The sequence below is a fragment of the Zonotrichia albicollis genome, chromosome 6, assembly GCF_047830755.1.
Source record: "Zonotrichia albicollis isolate bZonAlb1 chromosome 6, bZonAlb1.hap1, whole genome shotgun sequence".
NCBI lineage: Eukaryota > Metazoa > Chordata > Aves > Passeriformes > Passerellidae > Zonotrichia > Zonotrichia albicollis.
Genome location: NC_133824.1, coordinates 20,534,626 through 20,556,452, shown reverse-complemented (window position 1 = coordinate 20,556,452; position 21,827 = coordinate 20,534,626). Strand labels below are relative to the sequence as shown.

Below are 21,827 nucleotides of genomic sequence, written 5' to 3'. Positions count from 1 at the left end.
AAACAGAAGTAAATCCTTTTATAAGCTGAGGTAGTTTTGCTAAATGAAACCATTTCTTTGAGCACTATCATCTTTCATCTTCCCCATCACCAGTACTATAGCTCTTCCATTTTCAAAAACTCAAACCCAACAAATAAAGGTTTCAGCATGGTACACCCCACAATAAATAAACTAAGAGGTATCAGAAATTATTGGTAATATTCAATAACTGATGCCTCACTACAGCACTTGATCCACTATGCATTAGTGAACTAAGATGATCGTTAAGATTTCAATTAAGGAAAATAAGCAAATATTTCAGTTTTTATCATTTCAATTTTAATACAATTAAAAAAAAAGGTAAATGTTATGCATGGTAATGTTTATTAAACAATCACATTTTATTTAAGCATTAAAATGCAGCAGTCTGGAAAAGCTGCCAGAAACAATGTTTGGCTTCAGAAAAGGCGATTATTAAATTACTTCCAATAAAATTCAAATACTCTCTTGTCTGTTGATTAGTTGAATGCTTTAGACTGGAAAGAACAAAAAGTGCAAATCAGCTGAATGTTACTTTCAAAAGTAAAGTCTTAGTGTCCTACAAGCAATTACTGGAAGGCCTCACCTCAATCTTCATGATAAAGGACAAAATTCTCCAATTCCTACACAATTATAATTTACTGTAACATTTCAAGCAATGCAACATTATTACCAAAACAAAATTAATTCCAAAATATAACTGCCTATCATGAGCACCTCTTTCCTTTTTTTTTTTTTTTTTTTTGTTTCTAATTTGCTTGACATGAGATGGCATGAAATACATTCTTACTGGAAAACTGGAAACTTACATGGAACAATGCAGTTAAACCACTTATAGGAACATGTTCTAGCTTTAGTTAACTTATATCTAAACATACTATTGTACACAAAAATATTCATATTGTGGTATTCTGTTTCTGCTGATAGCTTTGAGCAAAGTGACTCATCACAGAATAGGTAAATGTTGACCTTCAGTTTAGTTTTTTGTTCATCAACTTTACAGGAGGACTTGGAAAGAAATGGACAGAGGCAAAATATATGGGCAAATGTTAGGCATTTTGAAATTAGTTGGTTTTTTTTGTTTTTTTTTTTTTTAAATTCAACTCAACTATTCAGTGGCAGTTTGAAATAAAAACAGAGTACCTTTCTGGCTCCTAATCACTTCAGATTCACTTCATATGCAAAGATAATGAAAAAACACTGAGATTATCATCTTAGAAGGGATGTAAGAACACACCAGTAATTTTCGATTTGTTCTTGTAAATTTTCTTTAAACATTGTGGAAACATGTTCTTATATGTGGGTACTGCTGCTTGAAACTGAACAGTTGCTCAACATCCAGACAACTATTACAATCTTGCAAAAGCAAAGCAGCTTATAAGCATAATAAACAAATGGTCATTTTGCTAAAATTGAGACCTAATTTAGTAATTTGTAGAATGACTCTTTCAAACTGTGCAACACAAAATAATGTAGCCAACAGTAACATACAGGTACACCATTTAATATTTATTATATGCATTTTATATACATTATTTTTCAACAGCTGTACTTTTGCTATGCGGTACAATCTTAAAAATTTGCTGATTCATAGTTTGTAAAACAGAAACCTTACAAAACTCATCAAAACTCGCAAACTGATCAGAAAAGTTTTGTGGAAGACTAGAAAAAATACTTTTTTGTATTAATCATGCATTACACAAACAAAATTTTTAGTTACACCATAAACTGAAGCACTTCTGAAAAATAAAATAAAAGCAGGGAGTAACTAGTCAAAACACAGCAGATTTATGAATCTTGAATTAACTACTTTTGTATTCTATTTGAAATGCAAATAAAAATAATTTTCACTCCAAAGGTTCTGAAACAAGATTGTTTTTTTGGAATCAACTCCACTCCAGGTACTTTTAACCAGAGGAAAAAGAATTTCTTGGTTTGCAACTTTAGAATTATCAAATGTCCCCTTCTCTCATCTATTTTAGACTGTTCAAAGAGTGCCATAACAGATATACAGGGCCCTTTAACACACTACATAAAAGGATATAAAGACCAACAAAAAGTGAAATAAATAACAATAGGCCATTAGCAAGATGGGTAATCCTTGATAAATAAACTCGTAAATACAGTAAGATGTACAAAATATCACATAGTGATAGGATGCCAAGATTAATTTTTTTTAAGAGTTCATTTAGGGGTGTTAACCCCTCTGTGTTTCATTTGAACACATTTTACAGTCCTTTATTTATGAAGACAGTTATGCGATGATGATGAATTAGCATCCTTAAGCAAGGACTTAGCTGAGCTGTATTAGGCAAAAGAAGGGAAGATTGTGGTTACACGGCAGCGGGTCAGTGAGATCTCTGTGTTTTAGGGTTCTATAATGCAGAAAAACATTATCAATACAATCTTGAGCACTGTTGTGACAGGCTAAATATATAAAAAGACTTATAAAAACTAGAATTTTATCCAAACATTTTGTGCAACTAATGCTAAAATATTTTAAGTTAAATTTCCTTTTCTTTAAAGCAAAATAAAAGTTTAAAAGGGGAATCTGTGGCATTCAACTGATAAACAGAAGATTACTAAGAGATGAAAAGAAAGCTACTCTTGGAGCTCACTTCCCCCCACAAGAGCACCACATTCCTAACCCTAAGGCAGCACACAGAGTCCAAAATAAAAGTCTTTTGTAAGATCAGACTCCACGTTTGCTTAAAGACACCTAAAGAACAGACATACGCTCAGTTCATATCCAGTCAAGGCTACAAATACTGGTTTTCTTTTTTGTATTTGTCCCCACCCCCCCAAATACAGTAATTACAGTTAAATGAATGAGCCTGACATTGTTCAGGATGTGGTGACTTTTCACCAACTTCTACCTGCCCCACTTAAGAGCCTTCACCCAGGCAGATCAGATGTAGTGTCATATTGGTAACCTTATAATTGATGGCAGTGACGCATTCCCTCTTTTTTGTCCAAACAGACCTGCTGTTATGATGCAGGTTTGTTCTGCTATGTCACACAAATACTTTGGCAAGGGCATCAGCTCCTGCACTGGCAATATATGCTTTTGATGGATGAAATGCTACATCATAAATTGATTCATCCAGCTTTTTCCTATGAGCTGTTATTTCTTGCACACATGTCTTGCTGTCCAAATTCCACAACCTAATGGAACAATCATGGCCTGTTTAGGAAAGAAAGAGAGGAAAAATAAAAGATTATATTTGTCAGAAATGTAGTGCATCATAAATGCATAATTTGCATAAACACATATAGAATGTGAAAAAAACCCCCTTACTTCCAGACATTAAATAGATTCCATTAGGATCTACAGCTAGGCTTGTGACAGCATCCAAGTGAGCAACCATAGAATGAATCATTTTACCTAGAAGAAAAATAAACAGTGAATTTCCTGTGAAGTATTGTTTATTTAAAAATCATCAATCCATCCCCCTTAAACACAATAGAAGACAACAAGCTTATTTAGATTCCAGTAATATTTGAATAATTCTATTCCTTTAGAAATTACAAAGTTTCAACTGCGGACTCTTATATAAACATAAGGGCAAATGACACACAACTCTCAAAAAGGTATTCCCATTGTAAACAATCTTTATCCACTTGGCATCTTTATTGGCAGCAACAACAGTGAACACCTAAAAATGACTAAATGAGAACCTTTATCTCTTAAATGTCCTAATAAATGCCTAATAACTCTCCTAATAAAGTAGGAGAGTCTTGATGAAGCTTTATAAAATGAGATTTACTGAGCCATATCAATGGTCCATCTATCTCTGTCATTGCTAGGAGAGAAAAATAAGGCAACTATAGGTGATACTTGCTCAAACTACTCTCCAGCTTCTAACAATTAACTGTTTGGTTATGTCCAGAACAGTTAACTCAGCATTCAAGTACTCTTAATGCAAGTACTCTTAATTTCTTTAAGTTGACTTCTGTTTCTGGACTCCTAATAACATCTTTTAGCACCTCATGATGCTTTTTGGAAGGAGTTCCAGAATGTTTAACTGCACAGAAGAATCACTGCCTCTCTCCTGTTTTGAGTCTGCCACCAGTTGGGGATTAGCAACTGAACCTCAGTTCATGTGTTGAAAAAGGGCAAATAAATCCCTGTAAGACCATGACTAACATGAAGAACATAAATCAGCTTTGTTCAGTTGCTCTTCTTCCTGAAGAATCTCAGATTATTCAGTTTCTAAGATTCTTCCTGAAGAAGCTAAAAGCTACTGAAGATCTTTGATCATCTCTGAAACATATTAACTTGGCTATATTCCTTTTGAGGTAAGGTAGACTTCAGTCAAAGTATTCATGCAAAGGTATTAAAAACATTCACTTTTGCCTTTTATTCCTTTCCCTCCTAATAGGCATTTTGCTATTCTGACTGCTAAGAAACAAAGTAGTATTTTTATCTAATCTCTTATTATAACTCTGAGGTTTTACTTTAAATAAGAACAGTTGGCCTAGTGATTATTATTTTATATTACAATGTTTATTTTTCCTTACATGTATAATTTCACATTTATCCAAATGGAATTTAATTTGCCTGCTTTTATGTCTTTTAAGATCTCCAGTTCTTTGTCAGCCTTCACGTTTAATAACCTGAATTACTGAATGCCAGTTAACTGCCAATGTACCGCTCCCTGTTCAGATGACTCACTATGTTGAAATATTGCTGATCACTCCAGACCCACAGATACTTAATTCCACAGACCATTTACTTCTAGCCTCTGATTCCTGTCTTCAACCCAATTATTTCTTCATGCAGATTTTTTTCCTTATTCTTTGTTTCTTTGAAGTAATAAATCTTAATTTCAGCAACATCAGTGTAATGCATTTAATGACCACAATTCAAATATATATACATTCATGGCAGGTGCAAAGTAGAAAACAAAAAAACCAGGAATCTACTGGGGTTTGCCATCTCCTACTGGGACAAAACCAAACACACTTTAAACAAGTGTTTTGCACATGCTTACTTAAAGTGAGTTTGATTTTTTTTCCTTCCAACTTTGATAGGTAACATGTAGGAAGTGACAGGTAATTTCACAAATAAGAAGTTTATCCTTACAATTATTTTAATGTTTTTGTCACAACAGACAGTGCAGCTTTCTCCTACAGCCTTCCTTACCCTCTTTCTTCCAGATCCTTTTCTGTTTTATAAACCTTATCAACAACTTAAGTATAACACAGGATTTTATTACCATGATGAATTTAGGGTAATTTCTTGCTCTAATAGGTACTAAGTGATCTTTTTTACTACTAAGAATTGAAAAAGATAACTGACACATGCTTAAGAGTTAAAAGCATGGAAATAAAAGCAGACATACTCTATAAATCAGGAAAGCTTTAAATTAAAGACCACTTTCTTGTCCCTCATAACTATCTCTGCCTGTTTTGAGAGTGTTTTCTGACTTCTGAATTCACAATTGCAACAAGTATCACTATTTCACAGAGAAGGTACTGAAAAGGTTTAATCATAGAAATACCAAAAGTTCTGTTTTATGTAAGACTAAATCAGTAGTAAGTTTTCTACAAATGGATTCTCCCTATGTCATTCAGATTTTTTTAAATATATTCAAATATACAAATTAGGTTCTCTTTATCCTTACCCGTTTTGTTGTCAAAAAATTTGATGTGTCTATCTTCATGTGCTGTAATAGTTACAGGAAGTGTGGGATGACTTACTACCTTGTTAATATGATTATTTGATTGTACACCTGAAAATAAAATAAAAGAATATTCATCTGCCTTAAAGAAAATGTTAAAGTTAAAATGACAGTATTTTAGCATTACACTTAAGATTAGCATATTATTTAACATTATGCAAGTATTATCTTAGGACTAATGGATCTCCTAAGAAATAAAGCTTCTTGCTTCACAGGATGGGGCAAAGTGAGGTAGACTCTAGCCATGGTACTGTAAGGTTAAGGCTTACAAGCAGTTTTCACCCATGAAAGATTATTGAGAGATAAAACCCAGCAAGTACTGACTGCAGGGCAGCACTAGTCAAGTGGAAACAAACTGTAGCATGAGTAATGCATGTTTAGCACACAGCTCTTACACCTCTGCATCAAAAAATATTTAGTCTGAGGGTGAAGACAGAAGCACAGAGTGGTTTGGGTTGGAAGGGACACCTACTAGACCAGAGAATCCAAGAAACTGAAGTCAACCTAACACTCTTAGATTCTGTCAGATACATTTGTGACTTCAACTTAGACAATGAAAGGCTAAAATCTGTTTAGAAGTCTACAGGATACTCTTTTTAAAAAACTATCTTGATATCTTAATTTCTGTGCTTAATTTTTCTTAAATCCATTTAAAAGTCTCTCTTCAAACTAGAAAAGGTAGTTCTCCAAATCGTGATGTTCCTTCTCACTTCAATGTCAGGCTCTGCAGAAGGTATTTATAAGACAGCTTTCACACAGTTTTATAACTTGTGTTGAAGTGTGTAAGTTTAATTATTAAAGTAAACTACACTACTTAGAGGGGAGAAGCAGATTCTCCCCTTGCACTATTCTTTTAAATCACATTTTCTAGAAAGGAATGAGCAGAAACTGGAGGTTTTCCTTACGAATCACTTGAGGAGCATCACAAAAAGAGTCCTCCATAAAGAGTTTCATCAAATACATGCAATTAATTCTTGATGAGCTACCTGTCTGTGACACTTTATATGCAGCAACAGGATTTCTACAAAGTTCCACCAGAAAGTGTGTTTAATCCCAACCTGTGCAGAACTCAACAGTAAATTAAATATTCTGTTTAATTCCCCTATTATTCACCCACTTAATATCCTCCATGTCAAGCCTATATAATGAAAACTGTGGTTTCATATACAAATCAGAAAACTGAATCTTTAAGAAATCTTAGAGAACTGTAACTGTTGCTTTCACTACCTCTAATTACTTTCAAATCCTGCTAACAGAATCATAAAATGGCTTGAGTGGAACGGACCTTTAACATAACCTAGTTCCAATCCCTCCTGCCACAAGCATGTCCACCATCCACCAAATCTGGTTGTTTTAAGCCACATTCAGCCTAGAACATTTCCCAGGGATGAAGGATCCCAAATTTCTCTGAGCTACCTGTGCCAGCATCTCACCACTCTCACAGTAAAGAACTTCTTCCTAATATCTAATCTAAACCCACCCTCTTTCAGTTTGACACCATTCCCCCTTGTCTTGTCACCACATGGCCTTGTACAAACAAGATCCTCTCCAAGTTCCTGGCTCCTTTAGGTACAGGAAGATCACAGTAATATCTCCCAAGAACCCTCTCCAGACTGAACAACCCCACCCTTTGAGCCTGTCTTCACAGGAGAGGTGCTCCAGCTCTGGGATCATCTTCATGGCCTTGCTCTGGACTCACAGTCTAACAGAGCCGTGTCCTTGTGCTGGGGCCCCAGAGATGGAGGCAGCACTCCAGGCAGGGTTTCACAAAAGCAGAGTAGAGGAGTTAGAACACCTTCCCAGAGTGTTTGTTCCAAGCATCTAACCGTATTTCAAACTGAATGATGCAGCAGAGGAGTAAAACTTTTTCATTTACTACACCATACAATGAGGTACCACAATGATGCAACAGGTACCTCATTCAAGATGTGTATTTATTACAGAAGAGCTCTACTTACCAGATTCTACTTGTGATGAAAACATTACCACTGACTGGGATGTTTCTAAATCATAGATGACTGTGCTGCCAGTGTTAAAAGATGCCACCATATGAGCAGGGTCACAACCTATAAAGTCGACTGATGTGGGTATTCCATGCTCTAGAAAGAGCAAAAAAAATCTTTAGAAAGAACAAAATGCTTTAAAAATTCCTGACAATTTAAGCATTTAAGGTCATACTTAAAGAAGATATTTGCTCTTTTCTTTAAAATAATGCTACAGCATCATGATTATTTTACAAGTTATTCTTTTAGCTATGTTACCTAGTGTGGATAAATGGAGACAATGAGCCTGGATGCATCATCAGCTGCCCCATAACAGATTTTCAAAACCACTGCAGAAAGTTACCTTTCTCTCCATTGTAAGTGCAAATACAGGGATTTTTTTCCGGCGGGTTCCATAACCTAATAGTGCCATCTGCTGAACAAGAGAGTAAGTGATTCTTTACACCACTGTAGGCAAGACCCCAGACTGCATCTGTGTGAGCAATTAATGTGCCAGCTAGAACGTTTGGCTCTGGAAAAAAAAGTTGAGAAAGGAAACCATTTTAGTGAAGAAGCATTCATTATTTCTTGTACGTCAACATAAATTAAATTCCACATAAACCAGCTGAATATTCCCCCTGCCCTTTCTCTTTAAGCAACAGCCAGAATATTGCACAAGTCATTTTGCACAACCATTGCCATCTTTCTCCAAAACAAACCAAACAACTAACCAACCAACCAGGAAAACAAACAAACGGAAACCAAAGAACCCTACCAAACCAAACCAGTCAACAAAAAAAACCCCCACAAACAACTCAACTATGCCCCTTTTCCCCAAATTATTCACTCTTGTTACCACCTCCTCTCTTATTTCTTCCTTTCAAATTCAACATCTTAAGGATGCTTGATCACAGCCCTTCTTTTGTACAAGGTGCACAAAATCAGCTTTCCACTTTAACACTGGATGCTTACTTGATGCAGTTTTTACTCTGCTGACACACAGGTGTGGTCTAAAACTCTCAATCGCACTAATAATAAAAACAGGACTAATTTTTTCTTGTGGAGCTAGCAATCTTATTTTCATCTCCCTGACACTTTACAGTTGCCTTTCCTAGAGGGTTTTTAAATCTATGCAGAGTTTTCCAAGCAGTTACCAGCTATTTAATTTTAGAGAGATCTAAAATTAAAGATATCCAAAGTTAGGGACCCAAGATGCAAGTCAGAAACATGGGACATAAAATCTGAGCACACTTATCTTGGTTTTCTGGCAAACTTCCATCGAAAGAAATGCATAATTACTGAGAAGTTGTAATTCTGGTTCAAAATATTAGGCTTCTCAAAAATATAAATTATGATTATTTTTCTCTTTACTGCATAAATCTTAGGAATTGTTAAGTCTCCCTATTACTGTTCTACACAATGTACATCATCAGTGCAAGCAGGAATAAATAACTAATGTTTGCCACACATAAGTACTTGAAAACACAAAGCATAGCTGAGAAATGGCAGTAATATTTCACAAAAGCTCCAGAATGCAGATTAACATCAAGTAGAAAAATAATGTTGAAGACAATGGTCAGAAGTTGTTTATCTTTTATTAAAAAGAACTTACCATAGGTATCATATGGATCCACATTAGGGCTAGGCATGTTCCACCACTGGATGGTTGCATCAATACCACCACTGAAACACTGTTCTCCACTGGAACTAATTGCCAATGACAATACTGGTCCACTATTGAGAGACAGAAAAAATCTGATTGGTAACTGCCTACAGGATAGAATATATCATTATGAATGACAACTTATTTATTAGCCATGAATAACATCAAACACTCACATGTGGGCCCTAAATGTGTAGATGGGTTCTACATCTAAAGAGGCACTCCTGAAAGAAAAAGAAGAGTTATTATGCCACGTGAAATCTCTACTGAAAAACTTGAAACTATAAGAGTTTAACCAATTCAAAGGCACTTAAAACACAACTGATGTTTTTATAAAACCCATATACTTGCTTTTTGGCAGGAACTGTTTTCTGCAAATTCCAGAGTTTTAGAGTATGGTCCTCAGAGGCTGTAACCAGCACAGGCTCTACAGGATGAAAAGCTAATGCTCGCACTCCATCAAAATGACTGCGTAGCGTATACTTAGGGTTCCATGTCTTTCGGAAGGCATCTTTATTAGCTGGCAACTTGGAAGAGAAAGGAAAGAAGTCATTTTATCTTGGATTTTAAAATATGGATTTTATATATATCCCCTTGTATTTCTGGAAAACCTCCTATGCTTGATTCAGTTAATATATATTCAACCTTAAGTTTGTATTTATCTATTGATTTATCTATATCCATCTACAACCTTCTCTGGCCAGCTAGACAGTTTGCAAATTTTTCTGTTGTAACAGTTTCCTTTGACACAGGCTGGAATGATATATAATGTTAAACACACAGAAAAGAAGACTTGCTTTTCAGAACAGATTTTAATCCTTTTGTGCAATGACACTAACTCCTCTTCCTTGCAGAAAGAGAAATGTTTCATTGTGTAATGTTTCATTGTGTATTATGTTGTCTGCACCCAAGGAAGAGATTACAGCTGTCAAAAGCTCATTTATCACTTAAACACAATAAAAATGAGCTTGAGGTGCTTGGTGAGCGATCTCCCTTAGATGAGTAACTTGACTAAGGTTGACAAGAAACATACATAGTTCTTGAATACTTCTACAGGTGAAGTCACGTACACAGTAATCAAAATTTCAATAGACATTTGTCATGATTTTAAATATAACATTACACAAATATTTTTTAAGTCTTTAATGAGTTTCAAATGTATCTGTGAGACAATAACTTAGCTGCTTTGTGAAACAATATATGCAAACTCTATATTTATACACTGTGAACATCCAATTCATACTTTTAACTTGCAGACTGTTAGGCTAAAATACAATAATTACAGCTGCTTCATACTCATTATAGGTAACCAAGAAGAGTTACAAGAAAAATACAAGCCCTTCTAGTGATTCCAAGAGATTAATTTGAATACAATTTATATTTATGCAGCAAGCAGACTACATCCCATCCTAAGCCTCCATCATAAAGAAACAACTTATCCAGGTATTTCTCTTTGCCCCTAAAGGCATTTTAGAAAACTGACTTGAATTAGATGAACAAAATAAGCAAACTAAGAATAAATGGAACCCAATTGTATCCTCTGTCTTATACAAAAGGAAGCTAATTGTATCCTTCATCTTACACACTATTTCAGCATATAATTGTAAACTATGTTTCTCGACTGTAGGCCAGAATAGCTTGACATCTCAAACTAATTTCAGCAACACTAATAAGAAATTAAAATCTCCCATAGCTAATCAAATCTTATTACCTTTTATCTGTCAGGACTGAAAATATTCAGATAATAGTGCAGCATATACTGCAATAACTATTTTTGGACCATGTCTATAATCTGGATTGAATTATCACTACTCACTCAAACAAAATTCAAATCCAATCAACAAAACAAAGAGGTTCAGACAATAAAATTTAGTGTTCTGAGCTACAGAAGTGCAGACATTTGCTATTCCATTATATTACTGTAAATTTCTGTCTTAAGTGCAAACTTTACCTAATTCCAATCAAGTCACAGAAACTTGTTATACCAGACACGTAACCTGAATTTTTAGGGTTTTTTAAATGCCAACCAAGAAATACATATAATAACAAAGAATTTTGCTTGCAATCTTCCTATTTCAGAGTACACTTAATACTGCAATATTTTACTGAGATTTAAGTTATTTAGCCCTACACTGCATATTATATGCAAGCTTCATAAAAAGAATAATCTTTCATTTTAGGAAACAGAACAAAGTGGAATTCTGGAGTTCTGCAATAAATATAATTTGGACCAAACCATTGATTTATTTCCCTCCCCAAATGGACAAGACAAGGGGAGAAAAGAAAAGAAAAAAAAAAAGGTATTTTCCTAAAAAATAGAGTCCCCTGATATTTTAAATCCTCATTATGTAACATATTCACCCACCTAGCTAACTTATGGTCCCTCATGTATTAGCAGTGATCTGAGCCGAAAACTTGAAATAGCAATCCTTAATTTTAGCACACGAAATATCCCAGATTATGGAGGTGACTAGCAATTTTTTTTGGGTGCAATGTGCAGCCACAAAACAATATCCACCACAGTTGTGATGAAAAGTCATTCAAGAAAATCAGAACTGGATACAGTGATCCTTATTTTTCAAAATATGAAAAGAGTTGATTCTATTTTTTTTTTAATTTTTTCATGAAAGGACTGTTGCAAGGGTAATTTTGTTTTCAGCAGTACAGAGAAATCTGCTAAAATGCAAGGTATGGAATTTACACAAGTTATGAAAAGTAAGGTACATTTCCTATTTTAAGCATAGCTTTGAAGTTTTAATTTTTTTTTAAATGGACTGGAATATCATGGTTGTTTTAGAAAACACCACATACACTTTATTAGAAATTTAGCTATACATAAACCAATTTTTTAAAATTCTTTTCCCTATTCATGTTTCTAATGGATCTTGATATCCTTATGCAAAAGTAAGAGAACAACTGATACATCTTCAAAGAGGTCCTTGCAATCTCTAAGAAAAAAAGTTAACCAGCAATGAATTTCCAAAAAACAACCAAAAAACCCAATCCCACCTCAGAAAAACACCGTCAAGGATTTGGAAAAGGGATTTGATGATTACAAAGAATAAATGTGAGATTATTTCACAAAACAGGCCAGAGGAATAATGGAAAAGTGGCGAAATGGGACAGTATATATCAATGTTCAAAATGTTGACATCCTCAAAGCTTCTCAAAACATAAGGTGTAGATGGAAACACTGCCCACTGAGTCTGGATGCTCTACCTAAGTGTGTATTTATACACACACACAGTCAAGAAAATTTAAAGTCATACAGCACAGACTACTTCACTAGCTGCTCCTCCCTTTTTCTGTGGACTTTAGCGGGCTTTACTAAAGACCAAGAAGGATCAAACAACCCATTCATTCTGCCTTGTAAAGCACAGGCAAACTGGACTGAAACTACACCTGAACTAAACCAACACAAATAAACAACAACTCCCTCCCACCAAAAAAAGGCATCAGGGAATGAAGATCTTCCTTGCCCCTGCAGTCAAGAGAATCCTAACAAATTGTAAAGAGACATGCATTTCCCTATGTCAAACAAGTACTTCCCAACAGCAAACAAAAATTTTATAGAATAATTAGTAGCTGCAGTGTCTTTTTGTGTTTTAGTGTTAATTTTTTCTTGATAATTTTGTAACTTATTGGAGATTTCCAAGTTTACATGTTCTGATAAAGGAAACTTTTCCATTTTTCAGTCAGTTGTACTGCAGAAAAATCCCATTCTCTGGTGCTATGGAATCAAAAACTATACAAATGGAGGCATCTGATTTGGCAACATTATTCCCTCAGCATGCAAACAACTACATGCACTGAGGTCAATTTAAGTAACTAGATAATAAAAATGACATGACTTGAGCTGACTACTGTTTACCAGATTACTAGTCTTGGAGACAACCTGTGAATTTAATCAAACATACAGAAATCTTTTGAGTTGTAGTTGAAATTCTTAAGATTTATACTTAACCCCTATCCTGTATTCATATCCTCTCCTTTTCAAAACACAACACTCCTCAAGGAGTGACACATGAAAGCTAATGGAAGCCTCTTGTGGCTTTATTTCAGTCTATTCAAAGTCGTGACAGGTCAGTGTCATCTTAAATATTAAAAAAATTGTAGCCATCTGTGTTATTTTATACTTTGTTTTTTCTGACACATGAAGTCAGAAGCCACTGTGCATTTTTCAGCTATGCATTAAAAGGAAGAAAATATCCTATGAGTACTGGGAAGTACTCAAGAAGCAGGGAAACCAAGTGACAATCATGGTCAATCACAACTCATTTTCAGTGAATGGCCTAGTAAGAAAAACTCTACTTCTATCTTTTGTCTCCTGTATACATCAGATATTAGAGCACAAAATAGGTGAAAATAAAGAGCCTTGGGGGTTTAAGTGTTTCAGTGAAAAAAATTTTGAAAATTCAACTACATTGAAAAAGTAAGATCAACTTCATCTACAGGATGATTAACACCTTCCAACCTTCACCAAATATGTGCTGCAAATTTCTTATTAGCTCAGGCAGCACTTCATATTTGTGTATTTATCAGCTATTCTCTCCTTTAAGTTCCCCAAGAGCAAAGGTAACCTCTATTCTGCCTCACTCTCCACACCACAAAGACAGGTTTGTTTGTCAGGTTTGTCAGAATTAGCAGACTCTCATGTAACAGTTCTGTTAGTTGGTATATTAATTGCAATGCTTTCTGACCTTAGTCCTGGCTTGCCACTAAACATCCCTCCATCTCAGAATAAGCAAAATGGCTACACACTGTTTTATAAAGAATTTGTAGTTCACAAAAGACAGCAATACAAAGCTGCAATCTGTAGTCAAGCCAATACAATATTTGTTAAATACAATACTTCATGCAAAACTTACCTGAACACTTCCCTAACCAGCCATCCTATGTTACAGGCCAAGGAAAAATTTGTTTAACACTATTGGTAGAAGCTTAATAAATATGGTCAAAGGAATGTCAGAACGCTCTGGATTACAACAGAAATACCCCCTAATAGCTTACATCTGAAATATACTACTATATATATAGTCTATGCTGTTAACACTACTTACTCATCAGAAGAACAGCAAGTAAGTGAGTTAATATCAACATTTGTGTTTCATGCCATGCCTACTCAACAGTCCATTTCAATGCATAACTGTAATTTTGGTCATGTTAAGACATTAATATGTATTTTAGGTCATAACACATTCCCCCTCCAGTGACAAAATCTGAATTAAATTATTAATGCAGAATAAAACCAAGTCATCTCACTTAATTCTGGCAACCCAAATTACTTAGCTCATTTGCAAGGTGCTCTTCCATTCCAAGTAACAGCTTTTACTAAAGAAGTGCATCAGTAATGTTCAGGATTGAGGAAAAGGGACCCAACTACTACTGGTTAAACTGTATAAAGAATTTTAAAATAAAATGGCACTTACATCATAACTATAGTCTGCATCATTTGTTACTGTCAAGTCTGCAAGGTCTCCAAGGCCCAGTACACTTAACAACACATCATCAGAACCCATAATAAATGACTTGCCTCCTCCAGGTGGAAACGTTATTGGCTCAGCTACAAAGAACAAAACAGTTTCTTTAAGTCTCAACAGAGTAATTCAAACCGATGAAAAGCTGCATTATTCATCACTTAACAGCAAAGCAGAGTTTAAAACTGAACTTGTATGTACTACATACAGCCCCAACTAAAAAAAAACAAAAACAAGAGCATGAGGACACACACATGTGCAAACACACACACATTATATACACAACTCTTGTACCACGCTTCATCATTTGATTTCAACTTACTTTACAGAGGTGCTGATACTGACAAGTGACTTGACTGACATTACTTTACACTGCAATACCAAATGTACATCCCAGGTTTCCAAATTCTCAGCTGAGTTTTTCATTCAATACATCATGCTTCCTGCCTTCTATCCACTTGCAAATATGTCTTTGTGTTTTAGACCAGTTAAATATTTCTACTTGTACACTAAATATTTTTAATCACTCAAGCAAAAGACTCCTGCAAAACATCTCTTCCGCTTTGAGTTTTCTCAGGCAACTGAAAAAATGAAAGCATCTATTATTTATTCATTTCCTTTCTTAGTTTCTCAGCATGATTTTGGATTCTAATTTTAAAGAACACTCAACTGATACTCATGTTGTCTAGCTGCGCCTACTTCAATTAAAATTTAACATTTCTGTTAATTATCATTTAGAATGAATAAAAGTTATATATAACCATTCACTATGAATTTGCATCTGAATAATAAAGTTTAAAATATTCACCCATATTTTTTACCCTCTTCAATGATTTTGTAAATCTCTGTTAATCCACAAATACCAATTTTGCAATAAGGAACAGGAAGGAAGTCTTAAACATTTTAATGCTTCAGCACATCTTAGAAGCTACTTTTACTTTTCAGTTTTCTTTTCCACTTAGAAATAGCAACACTTCTTAAGTAGCGTATGTGAAATTAAGGTTTGTGTGAACTTCAGCTAAGTATAAGCATCTGCAAAATATGTTAAATTATATCTGACATCTTGAAAACTTAAACTTGCTTGACTTTTGAATGTCACTGATCTGGCAGAGAGAACTATGGCCTCACTTTAATGCCACTCCTTATTTCTTATCCTCCTAGAAAACCCTTCAATCTTAGTGAAAACAGTTTCCAGCTTCCTGGGATTTTGTCTTCTAGAAGCAGTTCCAAACAAGAGGACTAATAATTAACACATTCTTGTTTAGAACACACATGTCCATTATTCCATATGACCACTATCTGAATGGTAACCTAGGTCTGATCCACTCCCATGTAACCACAGTGACTGACTCCAGGTGTAAAGCTACAGATGTCTGGCACCACTGCTAGGGCTAGGCACACAGGAGCCAGTCCAGCTAGATGAAAAGACATCACTTCCCAGAATAAAATAGGTTTTAATGCTTCAGAACTATCGTACTATTAAGAAATGTAACTTCATTAGCATAGTCAATACAACTATTTCTGAGAATCCAAGAACATAATCTAAGAATACAGACTGCTGTTCCTACAATTGCATAAAAAGAGCAAACAATATCCTAACTACGCACAATCATCTCTTGTAAAAACATTCACAATCCATACAAGTTTGACTCATAAGAATGCTACATTACATTAACAGCCCAAAATGGCTTACCACGCCCTTATATGAATAAGCTCTTTATTTCCATCAGTAATTTACTAAAACTCTACATCTGAAGATCTACTACAAACCACTTCTATTACAAAGAAGATATATTCCTACAAAACACCTATTTACTTTCCCCTTACTCCTATTTGATCTTTAGGACAGGCCCACAAAGTTTAGGTAAGCCCTGTAACCTGTCATACTAATTTTTTGTGAAACTAACATCTCCTGATCTTAACAGATCAACCTTCCTATGCTTTATAATGAAAAATAAGGACCACCACATCAAGAACCTATACCACAAATTCATCAAGTTTTGTTAGCATGAGTGACTATTTCTTTACTTAAAGCTTCAAAATTCATGCTACTCAAAATTCAGAAGACTAATTCAGAACACTAAAGCTGCCTGTATGTATGTACATGTGTTCTATAATTTATTTGTGAATTTTATATCTTAAAGTGAGGCACATTTGAGAAGTTTAAAAAATGGCTGCAAACTGCTTTTGCAAAAAAAGAAATGGCAGAATAGTAACACAATGAAAAATGCATGATGTTACAGCTACTAAAAATAAAGACCCACATCTTCAGATACCAAAACAATGCATCAATAGGTACATGCAAATGACAGTTAAATAAACGACGTGTTAATGCTTTTAATCTAGAAAAAAAAAAAATTCTAACACACAATACAACATTATTCTCATAGTATAATATAAATGCTTAGCTGAGTTTGCAATTAATAAATCTAAAGTTAAAATGTGATAGTACAAGGTCCTTTGTAGGTGAAACTAGGTGAAATAAATATTGAAATATAAAATAGTATAATTAAATATTTGCCTAGCCAATCTTAACGAGCACTTCTTACCTTCAAGTTCTTCACATCATACACAATTAAGTCAAAATCAAGCAGTGATTGTACAAACTGCTTTCATCTCTGATCACATATGTAAACTCATATAGGCTGTTGTTGTCTATTGTACAACAGGGACATCTTGTTTGTCACAAAGCTAATATGTGGTACATCAAAAGCAGCTGTTCATACCCAAGTAATTAGCTGTTACTGCTTTTTTTCTGTCAATCTGTAGATTGACACCTCTGCAATCTAGAGATATTAAAACTGAAAAACAGTGAAGAAAGTAATTTTCTCTACACTGGATGGAAAATCATGTTGGATACTATTTCTGAAATAATAGAATATGTTGAAATGGAAACTCCAATTTCTCATGGCCAAAATTATCAAGTGTGATTATGGCATAACATTATAATTAACCAGGCAGTTCAGAGTGAAAAATAAACAAACAAATGAAAAACAAACAGCAATGAAAAACCCAAACCCAAACTCTCACACCTTTAGAGGTATGAAAGAGATATTCCACGCCATTTAGAGCTTGCTCCTCCCTGAATCCTCTTCAAGAAAAAATTACCAACCACTATGTCAGAACTGTAATATTCAAAGTATGGCATAAAACTTCAATACAGTCAAAAGACAACTATAGCTTGACAAAATTCCTCAGCATAGGCTAGTGTACCCTAGGAAGAAAGCCTGAGGTTATCTGCAAAATCTTAGCTTTTAGAACACAGCTGAATAAATAATTGAGTAAAATCTGTATTTTATGATAATGAAGTATTTGGCCTTGTAATACACCTAGAAGGAATTCAAATAAAACACTGCCTTTTTATTTGCAGTTTTGCACCATATGGTACAGAAGCCACATAGCATTCAGGATAGAAACAGCAGAACTTAAACTCTAATATTCAAGTTTAAAAACTATGCAGAAACCAAAATGAGCAAATAAGATGACACAGAGATTAATATTATTACACTTAATAAATAAAGAGCAAACTACACTGACAAGTTAAAAAGACATGGACACATTAAACAGCATGAAAATATAAATATGAAAGCAGTTTATTTGAAAAGTGTGAACAATCTTTACTTGAAGGCTAGCACAATGTTTGTGCTACAAGAACCAAGAAATAAAAGTCAGTCCCTATCAAATTCAAATCTAGCATCTATTTCTTCAAAAATATATACTGGTTTTGTCCACTATAATTTTAGATGTAAGGCCTCTACCTGAGACAGTATCCCTGTCCTTAACAAGGTTTGTGTCTGTGTTTCTTTGCACATGTATGGCCTAAATACCTAAACATGGCTGAAAGGCAACCTAAAGCATGTAAACACTGAATCTAAAAACAACCTAAACATACGTCTACAAGTTTTAGCAAGTGGATTTTCATCTGTAGATTTTTCAATTGCACTCCACAGGTAAATTTGATACTGCTTCATCTTGAATATGGAAATAAAAACAAAGATGAAAAGGAAGGCAGTAAATAAGCTGACTGTTGTAAAATGAGAGTTTTAGAGAACAACAAAAAAACCTCCTTGAAGTGTGGGTTGGGGTTGTTTTCTGCTTGCCTGTTGACAGGCACTTGTGAGACCAAGGATGAAAAAGAACAGGAGAACCAATCGATTCCTGGAATCAGCAGTAATGCAAATTCTATTTCTGCTATAGCTGACACCATGCCAGGGCTTATGGGTATTTTGAATTAATATGCTCTAAGCAGATGACAATTTACATAATGGTATTCTAATTTCAAAGCTAATACAGGAAAATCATTCCTTTAAAACAAAAAATTTAAAAGCTAAATACAAGATTTTCAACTTTATCTATAATAGCTTGCCACTAATTTTCATTGCCAAAGATAATCCTTAAACTTAAATAAATACTTTGTAAAGAAATAAATAGTATCTTTGTAAACTTGTGTACATAGATCAAGGGAATTTTACAAAAGAGAACATTAAATTTGAGGAAAAGAGACTAATTAGTCCCATAACTTAAATCACCACTTTTCATTTCAAAATCCAAACTGTGCATCAAATGTTTATACTCACCTTTTTTCCCCTTAATAAATAACCTATTTGTGAAAGGTTTTGCTAATGGCGGGGGGGTGGTGTCTCCAAACAGGGATTTAATAGTGAATAGTGTCAGAACACACTGCTGTACATGAAGTTATCTAAAAAAACTTATTAAACAATGCTGAGTTATAAAAAGCCACAAAAACTACAGCCATATTCTCATAAAACCATTTGGGAAGAACTGCAAGTAAAACAATAGTGTGGCAATCTGCAACTGCATTCAGCTTTACAGAGGGGATAATAAATGACAGCGTGTGCTTTCTAAAAGAAATCTCCTGAAATATAGTAAGTAGCTGAATTTTTTGTACCTTCCTCTGCTCTTGCACCTTCATGATCAGTCATTCTAGAAGAGGGTGACCTAGATTGATTAATGATTCCTGAAGGGATGTGGGGTATCTCATCATCGCCCAGATCAGCTATCATGTCGTGAAGTTTTGTCCTGTTGACTCCTGTAAATTAATGTCAGCAGCAAAAATTCATTTGATTGCTACCGCTTGACTTGACTGAAGTCTAAAAATCCATTAAATAAGAATAATTACTGATGGGACCTCCTTAAAATAAATAGTGCTTTGCTTTAGTTTAGTAATAGTTTGGAAATCAAAAGCAGGAGTTAATACACCAAATCTGAAAACTACATGCAAACAATTGAATTTCACTAAATCAAAGAATAACTCCTTTGTGTTCTGTAGAGCTATTCTACAATTTCCTGTAGGAGAGAGAAAAAAAATCATCTTACAGCCCTACTGGAAAGTCAAGCCAAATACTAAAAGAACATTCACTATTAAACAAAAAAATGTATGATTTAAACATTTTCTAATAATATTACACAACTTTAACTATACTAAACAATTTAACATTAAAAAACAGAGTGCTAATTAAAAATAAGGTTAAAAATGAGAGCAAAAGTACAGACAACTCATAATGGGGGTGCAACGAACAATTAACTTTCCCTGCTTTGAATGGTATTTCAATTGTGTGAAATGTTTGTTGAACACAGCAGAATAATGCTTCCACCACTGTATGAAACTGCAGATGTATATTATATTAAAATTATTATAAAAGCAAGCTTCTAGAAACAAAGCATTCTGAATTATATGTACATTTAATTAATATGTAGACATTAGCAAACAAAAAGTATAATTTAGAATATCTTTAAATTACTAAATCCACTCCTGCTTTCACCTTTATAGCTTCCATATCAAAAAGTCAAGCTTCAATTATAAAGTGTATTTCAGTGAGAGAACCTCTTTAAAGAAAACAATCCATAATGATGAAAGACATAACCAAATTTAAAGCAATAAAACAGCCCTTCCTGGGACTGCAAGCAGAGATATTGTAGGCCATTTAGTAAAGGAAGCATTAGCGAACAATTTCTTATATTGAAGTGACATTTCTCACATTTATTAAAGAGGAAACTGAAACTAAACCAAAGCCTTTATTGCCAAAAAAGTTAAATGCAAATACTATGATTACAGATGACTTAACAAACTCAGAACTGTTATTCAAACAGTTAAACACTACAATGTACTCTTTCACAAAGTACCTGATCATTTCAGATGTTACTGGTTTAAATCAATGTGTTAAAAAATAAGTGTCCATGAATAACAGAATTCTCTAAAGATAATGGGAGAATTCCCTGCAGAGAGGGAAGACAACAAAAAGTATTTATGGAAGAATTACAGGAAGTATACCTCACAAACCCCTAAAAGGCTGCTGTATGACTATTCTCATTAATATTTGCAATACATTCTCATTTTGCCAAGTAATAAAACTCCCTATATTTACGTTTTTTCTGCTTTGGGTGTTTTTTTCTTTCCTTCACAGAACACTCAGTATTCTAGTTAAATATACAAAGACTGCTACCCAGAAGCAATTGAGAATAAAACTGGCTTACAAAGGCTTTCCGCATAAAACAGATGACTTGAGCAGTTAAGTTTCATTTCATTCTCCTGTAGAAGAATGTCTAGAAACCTGTGATCCCAGCTGATGAAGTGAATGTAAAATAATAATGAGAATGAAACACTCTTTTTTTAACAGGCTGTATACTGAAAGATTTTCATTTCTGAAGTATAGTACTCAATATTGCAGCCAGCAGGTGAGATCTCACATGAGAAAAGTCACTCTTAGAATGGACAGATCTCTACACCACACAGACTACAAAGCTTGTCTTCATCTTTATTACAGTCAGCCATCAGCAAGGCACCTACAGTGACAGAGTAGATATATTCTTGAAGATATTACAGAGCAATCAATAAAATGACAGGATAAATGTCATGACTGGGACACTAAACTGTTTACTTTCATGAACCCTTTGCTTTCCAGAAGAAAAAGCATATCTTCTCCATGTTGCTATGCATGAATGGTTCTACACATTGAGGCAAAATGCCACAAATCAATGCTTC

General features: G+C 34.3%; 1 protein-coding gene across 5 annotated transcripts in view; it reads right to left on the bottom strand.

The window, feature by feature from the left end:
• Positions 1-1,506: 1,506 nt before the first annotated feature.
• STRN3 (striatin 3) overlaps positions 1,507-21,827 on the bottom strand; it is a 58,650-nt gene continuing 38,329 nt past the window's right edge. For 3 of the 5 annotated variants that reach the window (XM_074542737.1, XM_074542736.1, XM_074542738.1), the window contains 10 exons: positions 19,734-19,874; positions 14,777-14,910; positions 9,699-9,874; positions 9,524-9,571; positions 9,297-9,418; positions 8,049-8,216; positions 7,661-7,801; positions 5,646-5,753; positions 3,317-3,403; positions 1,507-3,202 (listed from right to left, as the gene is read on the bottom strand). In XM_074542737.1, the coding sequence (XP_074398838.1) occupies positions 3,033-3,202; positions 3,317-3,403; positions 5,646-5,753; positions 7,661-7,801; positions 8,049-8,216; positions 9,297-9,418; positions 9,524-9,571; positions 9,699-9,874; positions 14,777-14,910; positions 19,734-19,874 (1,295 nt within the window). In that variant the 3' untranslated portion in view covers positions 1,507-3,032. The remainder of the gene's footprint in view (positions 3,203-3,316; positions 3,404-5,645; positions 5,754-7,660; positions 7,802-8,048; positions 8,217-9,296; positions 9,419-9,523; positions 9,572-9,698; positions 9,875-14,776; positions 14,911-19,733; positions 19,875-21,827) is intronic. The other 2 variants (XM_074542739.1, XM_074542740.1) reach the window with 1 other exon arrangement.